At 42.3% G+C, this 18,353-nt stretch overlaps 5 protein-coding genes across 7 annotated transcripts; 1 reads left to right on the top strand and 4 right to left on the bottom strand.

The window, feature by feature from the left end:
- Positions 1-197: 197 nt before the first annotated feature.
- LOC132264804 (transcription factor E4F1) lies at positions 198-4,184 on the bottom strand. The gene is made up of 7 exons (XM_059765127.1): positions 3,885-4,184; positions 3,072-3,678; positions 2,741-3,009; positions 2,583-2,675; positions 2,423-2,515; positions 2,207-2,356; positions 198-2,105 (listed from the first exon to the last, which is right to left on the bottom strand). The coding sequence occupies exons 1-7, from the start codon at positions 4,005-4,007 to the stop codon at positions 2,061-2,063; spliced, it is 1,380 nt and encodes a 459-aa protein (XP_059621110.1). The 5' UTR covers positions 4,008-4,184; the 3' UTR covers positions 198-2,060.
- A 1,109-nt stretch (positions 4,185-5,293) lies between these two features.
- LOC132264913 (tetraspanin-33-like) lies at positions 5,294-6,957 on the bottom strand. Its single transcript, XM_059765252.1, has 2 exons — positions 6,705-6,957; positions 5,294-6,618 (listed from the first exon to the last, which is right to left on the bottom strand). The coding sequence occupies exon 2, from the start codon at positions 6,603-6,605 to the stop codon at positions 5,775-5,777; it is 831 nt and encodes a 276-aa protein (XP_059621235.1). The 5' UTR covers positions 6,606-6,618; positions 6,705-6,957; the 3' UTR covers positions 5,294-5,774.
- A 140-nt stretch (positions 6,958-7,097) lies between these two features.
- On the top strand, positions 7,098-9,894 carry LOC132264948 (mediator of RNA polymerase II transcription subunit 31). Of its 3 annotated transcripts, XM_059765298.1 has the most exons (4): positions 7,098-7,289; positions 7,705-7,803; positions 8,010-8,099; positions 8,172-9,894. In XM_059765298.1, exons 2-4 carry the CDS (start codon positions 7,776-7,778, stop codon positions 8,498-8,500), a joined length of 447 nt encoding a protein of 148 aa, XP_059621281.1. In that variant the 5' UTR covers positions 7,098-7,289; positions 7,705-7,775; the 3' UTR covers positions 8,501-9,894. The 3 variants fall into 3 exon arrangements, with proteins under 3 accessions (XP_059621281.1, XP_059621282.1, XP_059621280.1); XM_059765299.1 differs by lacking the exon at positions 7,705-7,803; XM_059765297.1 differs by having other exon boundaries at positions 7,098-7,803.
- A 3,121-nt stretch (positions 9,895-13,015) lies between these two features.
- On the bottom strand, positions 13,016-14,316 carry LOC132264743 (structure-specific endonuclease subunit SLX1 homolog). Its single transcript, XM_059765043.1, is given in 3 exon segments — positions 13,016-13,726; positions 13,728-14,025; positions 14,083-14,316. Coding segments are annotated over 3 exon segments (918 nt in total). The 3' UTR covers positions 13,016-13,340.
- A 221-nt stretch (positions 14,317-14,537) lies between these two features.
- On the bottom strand, positions 14,538-18,266 carry LOC132264784 (E3 ubiquitin-protein ligase ariadne-1). Its single transcript, XM_059765102.1, has 7 exons — positions 18,128-18,266; positions 17,376-17,619; positions 17,099-17,311; positions 16,799-17,014; positions 16,153-16,710; positions 15,846-16,072; positions 14,538-15,785 (listed from the first exon to the last, which is right to left on the bottom strand). The coding sequence occupies exons 2-7, from the start codon at positions 17,583-17,585 to the stop codon at positions 15,704-15,706; spliced, it is 1,506 nt and encodes a 501-aa protein (XP_059621085.1). The 5' UTR covers positions 17,586-17,619; positions 18,128-18,266; the 3' UTR covers positions 14,538-15,703.
- Between the last annotated feature and the right edge of the window lie 87 nt (positions 18,267-18,353).

Here is an 18,353-nt window from a genome sequence, read left to right as displayed (position 1 = left end):
CTTCTTCTTCTTTTAATTATATGCAGAATAAAGATAGCTTTTTTTTGATGAAATTTATATTATTTTTATGCATTTATGGATCCTTTCATTTATCAGTTAATCAATAAATTTTTTTTTTAAAAAGATGGTCATTACTACTACATTTTGTCACCTATTTTGTATTTATTATTATTATTATTTAATTCTTTACAATTTAGATAGCAATTTCTCCTCGCATTCCAATCCATCTCTTTTCCAGCCTTCAATGTGTCACCCTCATTAATGCTCCGCCAGAATCTCTCTTTCTTTTTTCCTTGCTATACATTTATCAGATTTTCCCTCATCATCTTCATCATAATTTAATTATCATACTATTTACAATGTGACATCTTTCCCTTGTAATTGTCCTCGAAATTGCACAAAAAAGTGTAATTATGTATACTGCCATGGCAAAAAACCAAACCGTACCTCCAAAAGCAATATATCCGCGTGTCCTCATTTCATGATGAAAAGACCAAAATTATCCTTGCAGCGTCCAATGCTGAAATACAGATGTACTCCTCTCTCTCCTTTCCGCTTATCCAATTTATAGTCCCTTCATTAACTTTCAAATGAACAAAGACTTAAAATGTTATCCTCTCTCTCTCTCGCTCTGTCCCTCTCTCTTTCTATGTAGTGTAGTCACTGTTATGCTTTATAGTATCTTATATATCTATATCTCCGCCTATATAAAGACTCCAACACTCCTTCCCATCCACATCTCCATATACCAATTTGATACTTTTTAATGAGATTTAAAGAAACTTTGCTCTTTTTGTGTGTCTACAGATCAATATTGTGCTCCTTTGTGAATCAACGTTGAGACAGGCATGTGGCAAACTTTTCATGCTCCCTTCATTATTAGCGGACCAAAATCGGCATTGTTCCTCTCGCAAATCCCCAATTCCGCGCTCTTCAGTAAATTATATTTGCTACAACTGGCTTTCTTTCTTCACTGGAATACTCTTTGCTGTAAATCCAATTTCTAGTGATATGTTTTGGGTGTCAAAAGGATCTCTTTTTTTATCAGTGCATTCACAAAAGGAACCCTATTAAAAAAAAATAAAACATGATTTGCATAGTGTTGAAAATAACACATTTTTTCTCGACAATAGCGCATTGCAAACACTTTTTTTCCACATGACGCAATAATTATATTCATAAATGCAAAAGAAGTGAAATGAAATATTTCCCGAAATATTTCGAATTACGAAAAACTTTTCTCTCAGTCACATTTGAGAATTAATAATAAAACACTTGAATTGTGCACTTTTAGTGAATTCTTTGCAAGAATTTAAATTAAAAAATAAATTTCTTCACCATCTCAATATGAATATCAAAGTTTTGTTCACAATTAAAATTCCCCTCCTTAAAATGATCTGTTCTCACTCTTAAAGAATTATCATAAAACAAATATGACACAAAGGTTTGATTGGATAAAAAAAATCAGACAAATAAAATCATCATTCATCTATCATAAGGAGTCAAATATTGTACAATTATTGCTTGAGCCGCTTTTCGCCCTGCGTGGCCTCAGTTTGCTCATATACCTGCGTTCAAAAATATCATCTTTCTGAGAATCGACAGTTCTACAACATTCAAGAAGTTAAACCAAAAAAAAATTCCTAATTACCGTTGTAGATTTTCCACTTTTCTTGTGTGTGTGTTTTTTTTGTAATGTCTCCTCGCTATATTACATAAGAATAGGTAATAAAATGTAAAAAACTTGATAATAATTTGACAAATCAGGTGCTCGATCGTGTAATTCTTACTCGTCACTTCTTAACCATTGATTCAATGCTTAAACAATTTTCTCTTAACACTATGTTTCTCTCGCAAGTTCTACACTTTTTTTCATCATCTTCTTCCCCTTCTTTTTTTGTTTTGATATCAACACTCTTCACCTCCTTATTCTCTTCATTTACCTAAAACACAATAATACCTCTCGAAACGTCGTCCACACAACATCCAAGAGCTATTACATTTCTACAAGTTTATAGCTTGAATTACTTATGACAAGTTCTTGTTCTTACACTCTATGCTTACTCAAGTTTTACATTGTTGGAGAGATGCTGCTGGACATGAGACTGCCGAGATAAATAGCCGCACAAGAGAGAGAGAGAGAGTGTTGTAGCATAAGAGAAACTTTTCCACCAAGTACACAAAAAACACCCCTTCATTCACTTACCTTTAATTCACTTGCACTCGCGAATGTTTTATCACACGGATAGCATTTCAATTTGTTCTCCGCAGCGGATTTGTTGTGTTTGGCCATGTGTGTTTTTAGATGGTAATTCGAGACGAAACTCTTTGTACACAGCTCACATTGGAAGGTTTTCTGGATGACCAAGCGAAAAAAAATGTTAATAATGTCCACTCCTTATTGTACAATTTCTCATCTCACCTCAAAGTGCGTCTGCCTGTGCCTGTACAGGATGGTCTTTGACTTGAACTCCTTGTTGCAGATGGAGCACGTTGGTATCTTATCGGCTGGTTTCTGCGAAAAGAGCGCCAAAGCTCAGCAAGAGAAGACAAAACTCACCCTCTCCTCCCCTTTAACTCACCACTTCGTGTGTTTTCATGTGCATTTTCAGCATGCCGGGTCCCTTGAAGCTCCTGCCGCACACCTGACACTGCGGCTGTTTCTTGCAGTTGGCCTGCAACGAGCCCAAGACAGCCCGTTAGGATGGACACAGGGAAAAGTGGGAGAAAGAGGATTCACCTTTATCCAATTTGAGTGCTGCTTCATGTGAGTGTGGAGCCACTTGCTGTGCCTGAACTCTTTCCGGCAGAGATTGCACACGTATCGCCCGGGCGTGGGACACGATGTCTGCAGACTGATGAACTCCGCGAGGTATTCCTTGTCCTCCTGCTCCTCCGTATCCGACACCGCCAGTGTGTACGTCTCCTGCTGCTCCTCCTCGTCCTCCTCCACCTCCTCGATGATCTGTGACTCATCCTCGGCTTCTATGGCTTGTGTGCTGATGGTGACTGAAAAGGAAGGGAAGTGTGAGACGGCAGGGATTTGGTACAGGACAAAACACTTCTCTTACTCATGCCATCCTCGTAATAGTGCGTCTCGCCGCCGCCCGTCATCTCGGGCTGCACGATAATCTCGCAGCGATCGTCACTGGTCCGCTGAATCTGCACCACTTGCGTCTGCCCGTTCTGGTTGATCATCTGCAGCGTGTTGCCGGCCACGATGGGGCCCTGGTGGATGATCTGGCCAGCCTGCACGATCTGCGCGCCCGTCTGCACCGTCATCGGCTGCCCGTGCGACGTGACGATTTGCCCGGCGGCGTTCAGCAGCTGGGCATTGTGTATCTGGCCATTCGTGATGATCATCTGCTGCGGCTGCGCCTCGCTGGCGGTCACGGAGTGCAGATCTGACGACTTGACGATCTGGAACTCCTGCCGCTGCGGCGACTGGAGCGTGTGCGACTGCACCTCGCCGCGCTGTATGTCGCCGCGCTGCAGCTCGATCTGTGTGATGGTCATCTCCTTGGGCAGCGCCTCCTCCACGATCACCGTGATGCCCTTGATGTACTGCCGCAGCTGCTGGTCCGACTTCTCCACGCGATTCTTGAACGCATGACAGCGACTCACCTGATGCACGCACTGCACGCATATCTTGTCCGGCCAGCCGTCGGTGTTCTCAATCTGCCCCGCGAAAGGAAGTGCAATGAGAAAGGGCGCCCGAGAGTCCGCGCTTTTCCCAGTTAGCTGGGACACACAGTGCGGGGATTGCAACCAAATAGAGCTCCCCCCACCAAAACGCCATATCCAATCCCTCATTCATTTCCTCATTCGCAGCCTCCGCAGCCCACTTTCCCGGCCCCAATCGCCACCCCCGAGGGCCCCCTTACCTGTACCCGCGCGAAGTCCATCAGCATATCCGCCACCATTTCGCCGAAAAGGGGGCGCATATCCTTCTTCACCGTGAGACAAACACGACAGATTTTGTCCAAATCGAGATTCTTTATCTCCATTTTCGCACTATTGCCACAATGCTCAACACCTTGTCAGCACTCCACAGTGACTATTTAGCGCACAATTTGCGATTTTCCGCCACAATAGACCACAATATTTTGTACACAAAGCACCGCGTAAAATATTTTATTTATCCTCCAGAAAAATAGCAAAAATGTCAGAAGCCACGACGGCAGCGCCATGCCATCAACATCGCATCGCGCGGGCAACAATGGGAAGCGGCCGAAATCGACGAATCCTCACTGCGTGCGCGCGACCTCTAGCGGAGGCAACAAGCACTAATGGAGGGATTTTCTTCACACGAAAGAATTGAAAAGCGATCACTGAGAGCAAGCGGGAAAAGGCGGAAGACTTCGGATGGCTTAACATTTATTTCTAGTATTTACTCTCACTTAGAATAATTGTAAATTTATCAAATATCCATTAATAGGTATAATTTCAGCTCTTTTGCATGAGACTTCATCAATTTTCTCAGGACTCTTTCACCCTCACACGGACTCCTAAAAACATTCTCAAATTCATTGGTTAATCACAAAATTTTTGTTCCATTTCTTCATCTAACAATATTCACTCATTGACATCTAATCTGCCCTTTTTTTCTTCAGCCACCTTCGCTGCAATGGCAAATATAAAAAATTATATTGCAAATATAGAAACAAAATGCATACGACGAACGCTTTCAACATAAAGAGAGAACGAAAAGGGGGAAAAAACAGAGATTAAAGACTTAAAAAGTGAAAGTGTGGCGACTTATCGCCTTTGGCACAAATATTCTCACCATATTTGCGAGTCAAAGAGCAAAAAAGACAGTATAATAATTTGCGAATGGAAAAAAAATTGGTATTGCGGAAGAAATCTAAAGGAAAATGACCATTACATGTTATTGTCGATAGATAGAAACATGAGTAAAATGTGAGTATTATTATTTGGTTTCATTTGGTATCAAGTTTTTTTTTTCTCTTGTTCAACTTGTTTCTTTTGATTTTGCGGTCCTTTGGATGGAATTCAATTATTCTCATTTTGTTAGTCATATTTTTGTTACATTGTCAAATTGTCACTTCCAATAATACAGTTAAACATCTCTTTCTCTCTCTCTCATTTTCTCCTCTTCTCGATAATTGAGCCACAAATTCACACATAATCATAAAATGATGTCACAATCTCATCGACAGGGACACGTTTTCTCTACGCCTTTCACGTTTTTTTTCTTTCTTTATAATCTTATTCTGAATAAAATGTGATTCTTAACTTACTTAATACATTGTGTAGTCTGACTAAAAATCTACGCAATTTATAATAAAACTTCACACTTATGCCATGAATTCAGTTAGCGGGGGGGATGGGGACTCCTCTATTACACATCTCTCCTAAATACGAAATACCAATTTCCTCACAGAGCATATTTTTCTGCTTCCAACGAAGAACGCCAATTAAATTGGGCAGCAAATTATTCACGTAACACTTCTGTGATCAACAAAACAATACTTCACACTCGAGGTGAGTGTGCTCATCGAAAAAAATGCCTCATTTCTCGTTATGGCCAAAAACATAAATGCCTCAATTCTCACCTGTCATGGGTAAATCGGAGCAATTTTTCACACAGTCAAGAAAATCTCTGTCGCGAGAGATTCACTGGGAAGGATTTACCATTAGAATATTTATGATTAAAATTATTGTTTTCGCGTGGTGCCTTTTTTTTGTTGTCCAGGAAGTCGAGACGGAAATGTAATTCAAACGCGGCGTCCACCACCCCACCCGATAACCACTCACGACGACCAGCGGCTCTTCTGCAGGTCGATTTGGCCCTCGAGCGTCTTGGCCAGGTAGATGACGAAGAGCTGACTGAGCGCCGCGCCAAGCGCCACGCCGGCGATCGTGTAGAGATTCCTCTCCGCCCACACGCGCACGATCTCGATGCAGCCGCTGGTCCAGATCTTCTTGCTGGCCGCCGCCACGGAGGCGTTCTGCGCCCCGTAGCCGCACATGATGTTCACGAGGCCAGAGGAGATGTCCGTGGCGTTGATGCAGCAGCTGTACGGCACGCCGCAGCGCTCCACGCTCGGCGAGGAGCAGTTGAAGTACTCATTCTTACCCCAATCCAGGTAGCCGGCGTTGCTGAGGCCGCAGCACTTGAACTCCTGCTGCGCGAAGTCGATGAGGTTCTGCAGGTCCGGATCGTCGCGATACGTGGTGATGATCTTGTCGGTGAAGGAGTCCTCGAGGAAGGAGTTCATGTTGTGCGGAAAGACGAAGCCCACGATGGCCACGGCCATCTCGAGCAGGAAGAACATCAGGAGACACATGGAGTAGAACTTGAGGAGGCAGGTGTTCTCGCGCAGCGCCCCCAGGCAGCCAGCGAAACTCACCACGAACACCACCCCGCCAGCAATGATCATCACCAGCGAGATGTTGAGGATGACGTCGTAGAAGTTGTCCACCTTCAGCCATCCCGTCACCTGCCACTTGTCCACGAAGGCGTAGAAGCCCACCCCGATCAGGAGGCCCCCGAACAGCCAGAACACGAAGTTGAGCAGGAAGATCATGTACTTCACGCACGAGCTCACGTAGGTGAAATTATTCGAGATTCTGCGGTGCATTTTGAAGTTTTTGCTGAAAACATCACACAACACACAATAAAGGGAAATAAAGGGTGTCTCGAGGACAAAAACATCCACCATGAAGTTATTGACCCCCACCTTGAGACTCTTCCTTCGGCATTAACAGCCAACTTGTCGGTCACTCTGCACTGGCACCCTCTTCTCCAGACACTTGGGATGTGATTTCACTTGCCACTTGCACTGAAAACTCCATAAAATGCAGGAAATTGGGTGAAAAATATTCACTCAATTTGCCACAGAAGTTTTCGACTCACACCTTCTATGACACATCTTATCCATGGATAAGAGGAGTCGCAAAATATTTCGCAACGGACACTCTAAACCATTATTCCTGCTGTGCAGGGAGAATTTGCAGTCTTTTTACAGAGAATTTATATACAACATACAATAAATATCGTTGAGAATATTGCAATCATTGCAGTAAATTAAATGTTTACATTCTTTTGTGGCGCCACTCGAAATTCTCCGACTCACAAATCTTGGATAAAAACATCGAAAACATCGCGCGTCAATGCAGTTGTCAAAAAGTTGCTGTTCTGCGTGTTTCGCGTGCAGAGAAAAAGGCATAAATTTGTTGAAAAACAGACGAAAAGGGTGCACAAATTGGCCAAAACTTGCATTAATAGTTCCCTCAGACACAGCTTCAGATGAATACGTTTGGCTGTGAGTAGGAATTATTGGTATTTGGGCACAAGACGGCAAAGTCTTCTCATACTTTCTTCCTCCAGACTTGATGGATTTTATTTTGTCACAAATCGTGCTGTGCGCTTCTAATTATGAGCTCAATTGGACTTTCTGTACATATATGTGGTGTAATTGTCCATATAACTGATTGATGTTTGGCCTCCTCTCTGCCTGCAAAGCGCCAAAGATCGGGTGGAGAATATCCTGCAAAAGCAAACAATCGCATATCCGCCTTTTACTTCTCCGTTTTTTTATATTCTTGATATTAGAAAAGGAATCTCACATTTTCTCCACCTCTTATCAGAGCATTATTGTTTACCACACACACACAAACACACCCCTCACACGATTCACCAGCCTGCAATTAATTTATATACTTTTATTTACACTCAAGAGCAAGTTATAATTTTGTGTAAATAAAAGAAAACATACTGCATTCTCTGGCAATCCTTTCCCTGCCATACAATGGCTAAAATGGTCGGGAAAGGTAAGAGTAAGTAACACCTTTTATTACATCCTATTTTTGCACTTTATCTCCTCATTTCCACCATGTGTCTCTCTGCCTTTTTGTATTCTTTAAACATAATCCACACATTGAGCACCCTTTCGATTAACACGAGAACAAAATGCATGAGATCGCAGTCGCGCCTCCTGAGCCTCTTTCACTGATATTCGCCTCTCTCTGCGACCCTTTTGCAGTACCTGCTGAAACGGAGGACCAACAGAGACTGAGATTCCAAGTGGAACTGGAGTTTGTACAGTGCCTGGCGAATCCCAATTACCTACACTGTAAGCACAGCAGCATTTAATTACCCCCCAAAAGGGCGACGCTTCAGCTTCTCTGTCTGTCTATCTTTGCAGTTCTAGCTCAGAGAGGCTACTTCAAGGATCAATCGTTCATCAATTACCTCAAATACCTTCTCTATTGGAAGGAGCCTGAGTATGCGCGATACCTGAAATACCCCATGTGTCTCTACTTCCTCGATCTGCTGCAGTACGAGCACTTCCGGCGCGAGATCGTGAATCTGCAGTGCTGCAAGTTCATCGACGACCAGGCCATCCTGCTGTGGCAGCATCACACGCGCCGAAGAACCAAATTGCTCAGCATCGGCAACGGCGCCGCCAGTCAGAGCGACCAGGCGGGCGGCCAGAACGGTGCCGCCAATGGCATGGGACAGAAGGTCACATGATGCCCACAAGAGGTGCAATGAGCTTCTCCGAAAGCGGCGGCGGCGGCGTCTGGGCGGCGGAGAAGGCGGCGACAGAGACATCTTCCAGCAAAGGTACCGTGAATACAATCTCCCAACTGATTTTGGTCACGCTCTAACGGATTTATCATATATATATATTGTCCACGCAATTCACGTAATTTTGCGTAGAGACAAAGTGTATTTACATAGCGGAAAATGATGTGAATAGTTATTAATACATGACACAATTTTCACCTATTTATATGGTGTGATAGAGTGAGAAATAATTGAATTATACCTCTTTCCTCTAATAACATCTGTGACAGTTTTTCACCTCTTCTCTCTCAAATATAGCGCATAGAATTGAATTGAAGAAATTGAAGAAAAGATTGTCAATTATGGTAAATACTTCTTGCGTCTGTCCTCACGAGACTGATGGAGCTGAAAGTGCCGGAGTTGCGAGATGCACTCGAAGAATCCACTCAGTGTCCAGAAATCCGTTAGCACTAAAGTTGCGCGGAGGGCAGAAAAGCATGAGAGGAAAGAAGTGTGCATTAAATGCAAATTGATGGTTTTATAGACACTCTCGAGCCAATTATGAAGTACACCACCAATTCTAAACATCACAATGCCATTGACTTCATTATTACAACTTTAATTCATAATTTTCCAATCAATTCACACGACGAGAGAAAGAGCTCTTAAGACATAATTTTTCCTCCTCGCGAACAAAACACACCATAAGATCACACATTGAAAAAAAAGCCAGAGAGCCAAGAATGGCGCATTCTGTCCGTGAAACGGATCACACGACTCACAAAAAAAGTGTATCAATTTTTCTGTGTAGAGAGAAAGAAGGGAAAGAAGAAGAAAAAAAGAACAGGTGAAAAATTCGGCTGAATGAAGCATTTAAATTCAAACTGCATTGTAATAATAAATGAAATTCTCTGGTTTTTTTTTGTAATACGATTTTCTGGGTGTAACACTTCGTAGAAAGAAATCAATTTGTATAAAGTTGGTACCAAAGGGGTTAACCGTATTGTCAAAGAAATGTCTTCTCAAACCACGTTAAAATCCAACCACTGTAAATAGAATTTTTGTAATCGTAGTTAATTAGCCATAGGCGAAAGAAATATCGTATCTAGACAGGAGAAGAGAAAGATATTGATTAGTTTTTATACAGAAAGAAGAAAAAGAAGAAAAATGTGGAAGAGTTGTAGAAAATTTTTTGCTATTTATTGCAATTGAATGAGAATTTTTCAATATATGATTTTCGTTAAGATAAAATTAACTGTACTTATGTTTAGAGCTTAGATCGATTTATAATAATTAGCAGTAATTTAAAGTGAAAATACTGAAAATAATAATAAATGATTAAATCGAAGTTCCAGCAAGCTTGCATTGAGTGTCAACAAATAGTCTTGCTGAACCTCTTTTCTGCCGAGAAGTGGAAGAAGAAGTCCACAATTTGACTATAATTGAGCGTTGAATACCAAAATTTTCACATGCGTAAGAATGTCGGGCCGGACAGCTAATGGACGGGGAAAAAGCGAAATTCAGAGAGGAAAACGGGCACTGTGTTTTCAGGTCAGGCTAGTTAATTTCTTTAGAATAAATCGTTTTTCAGCGCCTGAAGAAAGAGCTTGTCTCTCTGGGCATCAAGTGGAGAATCTCACGACTTTCTCGGACTCTCGCGGGGATCCCAAAGGTGCTCATTAAGTAATTAAATTACCTTTAAGTGGGATTTCCCTTCTTGAATTCACAGATTCACCACAGCAAAACTCTCTGTGCAGAATTGATGATTTGTTTGTTTGATTAGTTGTAATGATGTTTTGTTTCTGGATATATTTTGCTCTCGCCAAACATGCGAGAAAAATATGGGAATGACTTTCAGAGTCGCGCGTTTTCGCGTGCTGATGAGGAATGAAGTGTTTTTCTTTCTTAAGGTAGGCGAGATTTAATCGATGTTGTGGCGCTCTTGCAATTCCTATTGAACCACCAGCGTCAACATCGGGTGTCCCACTCGGGAATGGAGCATAACGGGAGTTGTGGTGTGGAAGTGAAGATTCACGGCGCTCAAGTTGGAGGAAAGCACGAAAAAAGCTGGGAATCCAGCGAAGAGTGGAGAGAGAGAGAATTCAAGAAATCCAACAGCCAAGCAACTCGCAATTTCATTTCATATTCACCACTCGACGGTGATGGAAGGTCTCAGAGTGGCTGGGTGAAGAAGAACCGGATCCCAGTGCGCCCGAAGAACGCTATGAACACGTGAAAGTGATAATATAAATAATCTGCAAAGAGAGTGTTGGCATTTGGACAGATTCGCGATAGACAGATGAGAAAGATGAGTGGACTCAGGAGAGTGATGTGTTGCCTCGTGATTGTGATGCTCCTCGGGGCGCTGTGTGATGCCCGGAAGTCCCTGAATCGGCGGACGCGGAAGAAGTACAAGGAGTACCAGTTGCGCGAGACGTCGCCGCCGAACTTCGTGCGGCTGGTCATCATGAGGCTGATCTACGGCATTGCGTCGTCGTTCGGGATGGAGGAGCGCCTGTCGGGCTTCCTGGGCGGCATATTCGTTCCGCCGGGCGCCGAGGATGACGACTACGGTGACTTTGGGGGCTTTGGTGACTTTGACGACGAAGGCGGCGGCTTCCTCGATGTGCTGTGAAGACGATTCATCACTTCTCCACCCCAGATTCATCACGCAAATCACACACACCACTGTTAACTCTCTTTACTCTGTAACAATGCAATAATGTTCTCTGTTGAGGTACATCGTATTAGAGATTATTTTGTAATTAATTGGCCTGTTTTAATGCTGCAACTAACCCATAAGTCCAGAATGTGAATCGGACAACAGTTATAGAACACGCATTAGAATCCCAATCGACGATGTGTGAGGAAAATTGATCCGTGAAATGTTAAACTATATAGGCGTTTTGTTCGCATCTCATAGCGCTCGCGCGCGCGCATATTATGGAGATTTCTTCAGCATATCCAATGCATTGCTGGAGGAATTGTGTTCAATAACAAAATGCCCATCAATGTTCTGGGAGCGAAACAATGATTTTACAGTTAAATTCTGTGCGCCTCAATTTGTCTTTCTCACATGTGTGACGTCGGGGATAAAAGGAATTTTTTTTTCGGTGATATTTCACGTGATTTTCCCTCTCTATCTCTCTGCGCGCCGATTTGTGTGCCTAACACTGCTCATATGGCGAAGTTTACTGAATAATTTAGTGTGTATTCTATCGGATGTTGCCTCTGCTTGTTGCCTTCTTTTGCAACTGGTAACAGTAAAGAGGAATACATAAATATACTGTGGTCACACTTGGCGATATGCAAATTACCCCAAATAAACAATTAGATCTTTCAGCTTTACAGCATCCTGTCTTTTGCAATCTCATTAGCGTTAAGGCAAAATTGAGAACTTCCATTTAACATGAGAGAAAGACACTCAAATGTATCGGTTGATGAACCTCTTTCTCTCGCTGATTAAAAGTTCATTCTCCATATAACAGATGCAAATCTGCCATATAAAATGCCCATATGTTATGGCGCGCAGAGAGAAAAAAGAACTTTTGCTAAAATTCTTGCTTAGCTGTACATGAAAAATCATCATTTTCACCTTCATCGTTTTGGCATCCACAAGACAGAGAGAGAGGAGAAAGAGTTGTTTTGCTGCTGTGCGCTAGCGCAACAAATAATTCAGATTATTTCCATCTCTCATTTGTAATGCAATTTCATGAAGATCAAGCAGAAAAATCTACAATTTCTAGTAAGTGCTGAATGTTGGGATTTATAATATGACAGAAGATGCTCCTGCTTGTTCTCGTTAAACTTTTTAAGACATAGCGTTTTCCTCCGTCTTCACTCAACATTAATCTGCACGAGCCTAAGAAAAAAAGGTGTGTGAGTATGGAAATCACTAGGCAAGAAATTGCTATTCTACTCTAATTAGAGAATGACCATAAATTTCAACGGACACGGTAAATTCATTGCAAAATTCTTTGTGGCACGTGCAACAATGCATAAGTTCTAGATCACGATACTCTTCACATTTGTGTTTGTGTGTGAATCAATTTAATTTCCCCTTTATTTTGCAATTATCTAGAGCAGGAGAGAAAGTGTTCTTAGGCATCACACACGCCGGCGAGGGTTGCACATCATTGAAGAAGTCTTCGTGGCATCACGAAGAAGCCAAAAGGATTTGCATTAGAAACCGTGTCAACACTTGAGTAACACCATTCCTAAACTAAACTTTGAAATAAGGCCATTCAATCGTTAACACATTTGCAGGGCACTTTTTGAGAGAAATTCCAGTAAAATCATAAGTGTTTATGTCGATTTGAATATGAGATAAAGGCAATATGCTAAATCAACGATAATTCCACTCAATTAGAATCGCCACTTTCGCCTAAAGATCTTTTCTGGTTAAGCAAATATTTGAGTGGAAAAACAAACTTTCTTTATTCAATCTCATTATCTATTCGGCTCAATTACGTTTGATTGCTATTCTTTGCATGCACTTTGTGGGATTGTATGTAAAATTACTTATAGTCAAATTGTGTAGAATATTGGCCAGTATGTCGACAAGTGATTGACTTTTAGGACGTGAGGCGTCAATTGATTTCCTCCTAAGCGATCTTTTACAGGTTTACATCTCTGATTAACAACCGTTTAAAGAGATAATTTGCTAAATGGTCAAATCAACGTTATACTGGAGGAGCTCAAAAAAACGACCATTAATTCACCATGCGAAGAAAAGTCACACATTAATGTGAAATTTCATAGTTCTTTTCTCTCCTCGCGCGCTCGCAACGACAATGGAATCCCATCAAGAGTCATCAGCGGAGTCTCCATCAGAGGTGGAATCAAGGGACAGATCGTGGCTATTATTCTCCATATCGGTTGCATCATCACTCGTGGGCACGAGATCGCTGCACCCATTCTTCTTCCTTATCAGATCGCCCCACAGAAAGTGGGTGAAGCAAATGGGACAATCACCTTCCGTTGGAATGTATTGATTGGCCTCCGTGATGCACACTCGCGCCAGACAAATAATGTGGCACTGGAGAGTACATCTTGGATTAATGCAGGTCAAGAGAGATTGGCACGGATTCCCAATGCGACTCGCGCAGAGGCTGCACGAAGGGCCATCATCCGGGTGCTCCTCCGCTGCCTTTTCGGGTTTCTTCTTCCGCTTCACGCGCCCAAAGCAGATCTCCATGTGAACTGGTGGCATCTTTTCTGGCTGTGCCGGAGAAGAGAAGAGAAGAGAGAAGAGCGTGGCAATTACAGCTGTTGATGTCAAGAGATTGTTCACTTGCCGGAAAGTCACGGACGAAATCATCAGCCAGCCATCGTATCACCAGCGGTAATCGACTCCAGGGGCCAATCCGTAGCATTTCTGTGAGAATACGGAATTGCAAGTCGAAGCGCCGCAGCGAGGACTTCTTACCCAATCCGGGAATGTTTTTCAGGCGTCGCGAGATTTCCGGCTTCTGCCAAGCCCACTCGAACTGCAAAAACAGAGACTCAGATGCGATCCTGGATGGCTTCAGGAACAATCTTCTCACCCTCAGAGCCGAGAGACTGTTGGGAAAGCCGTGAACAATGAGCACCATCTGCCACGGACCTCTGGCGTTCGTCCTCTTGGCTCCTCCGCCATCCTTCCCTCTGTTATGCTGCGATATCCGTCTGTTAGGATCCACTGTGTAGCCCACATAGGTTCTCCCGCAGAAACTGCGATTCTCACTGCGACTGACCAGCAGATAAACACCGTGAAAATCCTCCACAGCCGTCACTTGCATTTCGCGGCAAAACTATCGTCATCATCATCAGCTGATCAAAAAGTGAGGTTGTGGCGGAAATCGAAACGTAACGGACACTATAAATTCATTCATCAAATTTCATTCAAGCCTTTACAGATAAACACTAATGGATTGGATGGATTGGATTATCTGAAGCATCGTCTTATCTATCCCTTTAAAACTCCTTCAAAGTGGACTCAAAAATGAAACTCTGTGGTGGATTTTGTTGAAAAATAAACCGTGTATTGTTATTTCTAATTTAATACACAAATATTAGCTTTTAAATAAGTTTAAATCTCTCATCTAATCATCTTCTGTTTGGTTACATTCAATGCAATAATTTTGCTTAAAATTTCTCCCACTTCGCATCCTCTCAATAAATTTCAACATCATGACAGCATTCCGATCCTTATTCACCAGTCGTCAACCGCATCAATAGTGTCCATCGCCAGCTCACCTGTCTCCTAATCATGTCTATTTATAATTTATTTATAATGTTCTGCTGCTATTTGACGAAAGACGTTCGCCACAAACAACCGAAGATCAAGATTTGCGAAAGGAATATTACGTGATGCATATTTTCACACTTTAAAAACAGATCCTATGGCATTTTCATACCTCTTTATTGTTCATGTCCGCGCACTTCGGTTCTCGCTGTCTCACTAAAATGTCATTTAAATCAAATCGAAATTGCGTAAACCATGGTGTAAATTGCAATAGAAGACATACCGAACTATTCTCTGGATTAATTATTATAACGATTTGTTCCATTGAGTGAATACAAGTAATTTCATAATAATAATAATAAAAAAAGTAGGGCAAAAAACATTCTACATTAACACTTTAGCTTATATCACTCATTTATATTTTCTTTTTATTTTCATTCTTAGTTCAGGACTCTTTTCTCTATTAAACAATAATATATAACGATTCAATATTATCTCTTTTCATTCTCATCCTTTATGCGCTCATCCTTTATATTTTATAAAGCTGAAGAATTTTGGTGTGAGAAAAGTTCTTGATGTTGTTTGGACAGGAAAAAAACGTATCTCTAAATTGAGGGCAAATACTTGTGATTAGAATTTTACAAACTTTGAAACTGATAACTTTTTTAAATATCCCTAAAATCTGAAAATATAGAAGCATTTTACTCCTATTTCTGCATTACTCGTCTAATGTTATTGGTTCAATTTTTTTCTTCTTTTATCCTTTACTTATTACGGCACAATCTAATAAAAGAGAGTTAAATGGTATTTTTTTTATACAGAATTTCTCTCCTCCAAAATTTTCTCTTCATATCATTTGGAAACATTAGAATTTCACTAGCAAATTTTACGCTGAATATCTCTCTCTCTCTCTCTTTCACTTACTCACGAATTTAACAAAATCAATCTGTGTAGTCCCACCAATCCTTCTCGTATCCTTCGTGAACATGATCCAGAAGCACTTTGCGTCGCTTTTCGCAATATCTACAATGAAGGATGGAAAAAGTCAATCAATCAGTCAAAAATTAATTGCTTCTTACTCACCGATACTTGTCCTGAACTTTTTGTTTTATATCAGCTAAATTTTCCGACGTTATATCACGCTCTAAATACTCGGACAACTTCTCTGTGGCAGTTTCCAGGTCCTTTTGATTCTCCTCGAATATTTGGGATTGATTGTTCTTTCGTAAGTAGTACGCAAACACATAAGTGTACATCAACGTCTGTCGGCATTGACACAGAATGTCCACGGCTTTCTTCAAGAACTGAACCTGCAGAAGGGCAAAAATGACACGCATTTTACACACTTAGCAGACTTCCAGCAGCATTGATTGCATTCCAAAAAACCCACCTCGATCCACGACATGTTGTGCTGCTGCATCTCCTCCATCTTCGCCTTGACACTGGCGTAGAGTTTGTTCTCGAACTTCAGCGACTGCATGTGATTCATGTATCGATTGTAGTAGTGCAGATATCTGGCAAGCGATGATCGCAGCTTCTCCTGAGCATCGCGAGCTGCACGCGCCTCATCCTCGTCATACCTGTTGCAGTTGTACCAGGACGATCCGTGCGGCTCCCAGGACCCCAGGCACACCCAGCAAAAATCGTGCTTGCAGTTCTGGTTCTTACATATCATATGATTGCAGCCGCCGTCCTTTTCGATCGTCACATTGCATTTTGGACACTCCTTCGTGTTCGCCGCAATCCAATTGGACGTCTCCGAGTCATCGTCGCACTTCTTGATCCACTTCTTCAGCAGACGACACTGAACTGGATCATGCCAATTCTCGCCACACTCGAAACAGAAGACATGCTTGCACTTGCAGCAAACTGGTCGCGGATCGACATAGTTCACTTTAATGGCATACGTGCAGTCGGCAGATGGACACCAGCGAAGAAGACGATTGCACTGTGGATGAGACAAATAATTGGCATTAGAGAGAGAGCGAGCTTCTCTTCTGCGCCTCAATAATCGTCGTCGCGCCTTTTTTTCTCACCTCGACAAAACTATTTGTTATCAGGTGTTGATACTTCAGTTTCACACGTGAATCCGCCACAAGTCGCATAACAGTTTCATCGTCAACCAAAATATCACAACCATGCGCCGCACAAGCGATCGACTGCCCCAATCCCTCCTCCATGATCTTTGTGGTCAAGTATTCGCTCCAGCAAGTCGTGCAGAATCGGTGGCCGCACTCCAAGCCTGTCATCATCTGCCGAAAAAAAACAGCACAACAGCCAATGAATTGCGTAAGGCACTGATTTCTCAAGGAATTTATGGGACAGCATATACTCACACTTGGTGGAAATTGTGAGAAACACACTTCGCACTCCTCAGTTCCGGATCGCTTCACCTTTGGCTTGTTGATTGTGTTGGGCTTGTTGAATGGATTTATTACATGGGCATCGCGGAAGAACTTCTCCTGGTCCCCATCATAGAATCGCTCCATCAGCTTCTCCTTGTCCCACTTGAAGTGATTCAGGAGAATGCGCGTCGTCGTTCCGGGAATCTGTCACAGAAACACAATGAAATTCCTTCTCTGGCGCGCTTCTCACGGCGCACATTCTGCTCACCTCCACCACCGTATTCACGTCCCGGATGCAGTCCACCATGTGCTGCACAATCTCCTCGGTCGTCAGCACCTCATAAGGGTATTCCTCCTGCTCCGATTGCCTATCCTTAGAGCTATTCATGTCCACCTCCATGGCAAAGTCATCATCGCCACTGGACACATTCCCAGAATCGACATTTTCATTGTCGAAGGATTCCTCGTCTGAGTCCATCTCAGGTAAATCGTATGCCGCAGAGGACCGTAATCTGCAATAAAAGGAGAAACAGGTAAGAAAAGCATCAAGGCCTCATGCAATCTTGCACATTTTCCCAAAAGCTCTGCCATTTCCACCCTGAACACATGCCAATTTACTTGCTTCAATTCGCTCTCTCACTGCTCCACTTTGCTTTTAACCTTATTGTTTTGAAGAAAGGTGAAAAATTAGAGAATTTTCTCCATCGTCTGACGTCACAATACAATTTCGCAGACTGACGGACGTGACGCTAGACAAAAGTTCATGCAAAGATTCCTCCATCATTTGTTTGGATATCTCATCAAAGCAGAAATTTTCCACGCGATGCCCCACTTCCTTTATCAACGCCACCAGCAAATACTGCAGATTTAGGAGAAGGAGATTGAAAATACTTGAGCAATTGAGGCATTTCTTTGTCCCGAGAATGATCTACTTTTCCACCTTTTCTTCCTACTATAACTTCAATGACGCATTTTTCCTTGAACTTTTCATTTCACATCCCAAACACACTTTCCACTTACTTTTCGCAAATCACCCTCCAGATGGATCAACTTTAGGTGCCAAAATAGGATCAAGGGAGCTCCTTCCCTAAGATTTTACAGTAAAAACACCACGAAATACACTTTTTCCCATGCAGCAGCAAGCAATCAACTGAACTTAACTGCAAGACGAAAAAATTACAGCGCCACCAGCAATTTCGAAAAATAAACATCTTTCGAATGTGCTCGAAAGTTTGTATTTCTAACA

Source organism: Phlebotomus argentipes, unplaced genomic scaffold (assembly GCF_947086385.1).
Source record: "Phlebotomus argentipes unplaced genomic scaffold, Phlebotomus argentipes genome assembly contig_2, whole genome shotgun sequence".
Lineage (NCBI taxonomy): Eukaryota > Metazoa > Arthropoda > Insecta > Diptera > Psychodidae > Phlebotomus > Phlebotomus argentipes.
This window is presented reverse-complemented; position numbering and strand designations above follow the sequence as displayed.

Coding starts and splice junctions, on each gene's coding strand:
- LOC132264804 (XM_059765127.1), bottom strand. CDS start 4,007: ATGGAGATAAAGAATCTCGATTTGGACAAAATCTGTCGTGTTTGTCTC. Junction 2,676..2,740: donor AGCACTCAAATTGGATAAAG/GTGAATCCTCTT, acceptor GGCTCGTTGCAG/GCCAACTGCAAGAAACAGCC. Junction 2,357..2,422: donor ACAGGCAGACGCACTTTGAG/GTGAGATGAGAA, acceptor TTGGTCATCCAG/AAAACCTTCCAATGTGAGCT.
- LOC132264913 (XM_059765252.1), bottom strand. CDS start 6,605: ATGCACCGCAGAATCTCGAATAATTTCACCTACGTGAGCTCGTGCGTG.
- LOC132264948 (XM_059765298.1), top strand. CDS start 7,776: ATGGCTAAAATGGTCGGGAAAGGTAAGA. Junction 7,804..8,009: donor AATGGTCGGGAAAGGTAAGA/GTAAGTAACACC, acceptor ACCCTTTTGCAG/TACCTGCTGAAACGGAGGAC. Junction 8,100..8,171: donor GAATCCCAATTACCTACACT/GTAAGCACAGCA, acceptor CTATCTTTGCAG/TTCTAGCTCAGAGAGGCTAC.
- LOC132264784 (XM_059765102.1), bottom strand. CDS start 17,585: ATGGACTCAGACGAGGAATCCTTCGACAATGAAAATGTCGATTCTGGG. Junction 17,015..17,098: donor TCTCACAATTTCCACCAAGT/GTGAGTATATGC, acceptor TTTTTTCGGCAG/ATGATGACAGGCTTGGAGTG. Junction 15,786..15,845: donor AAAGTTCAGGACAAGTATCG/GTGAGTAAGAAG, acceptor CCTTCATTGTAG/ATATTGCGAAAAGCGACGCA.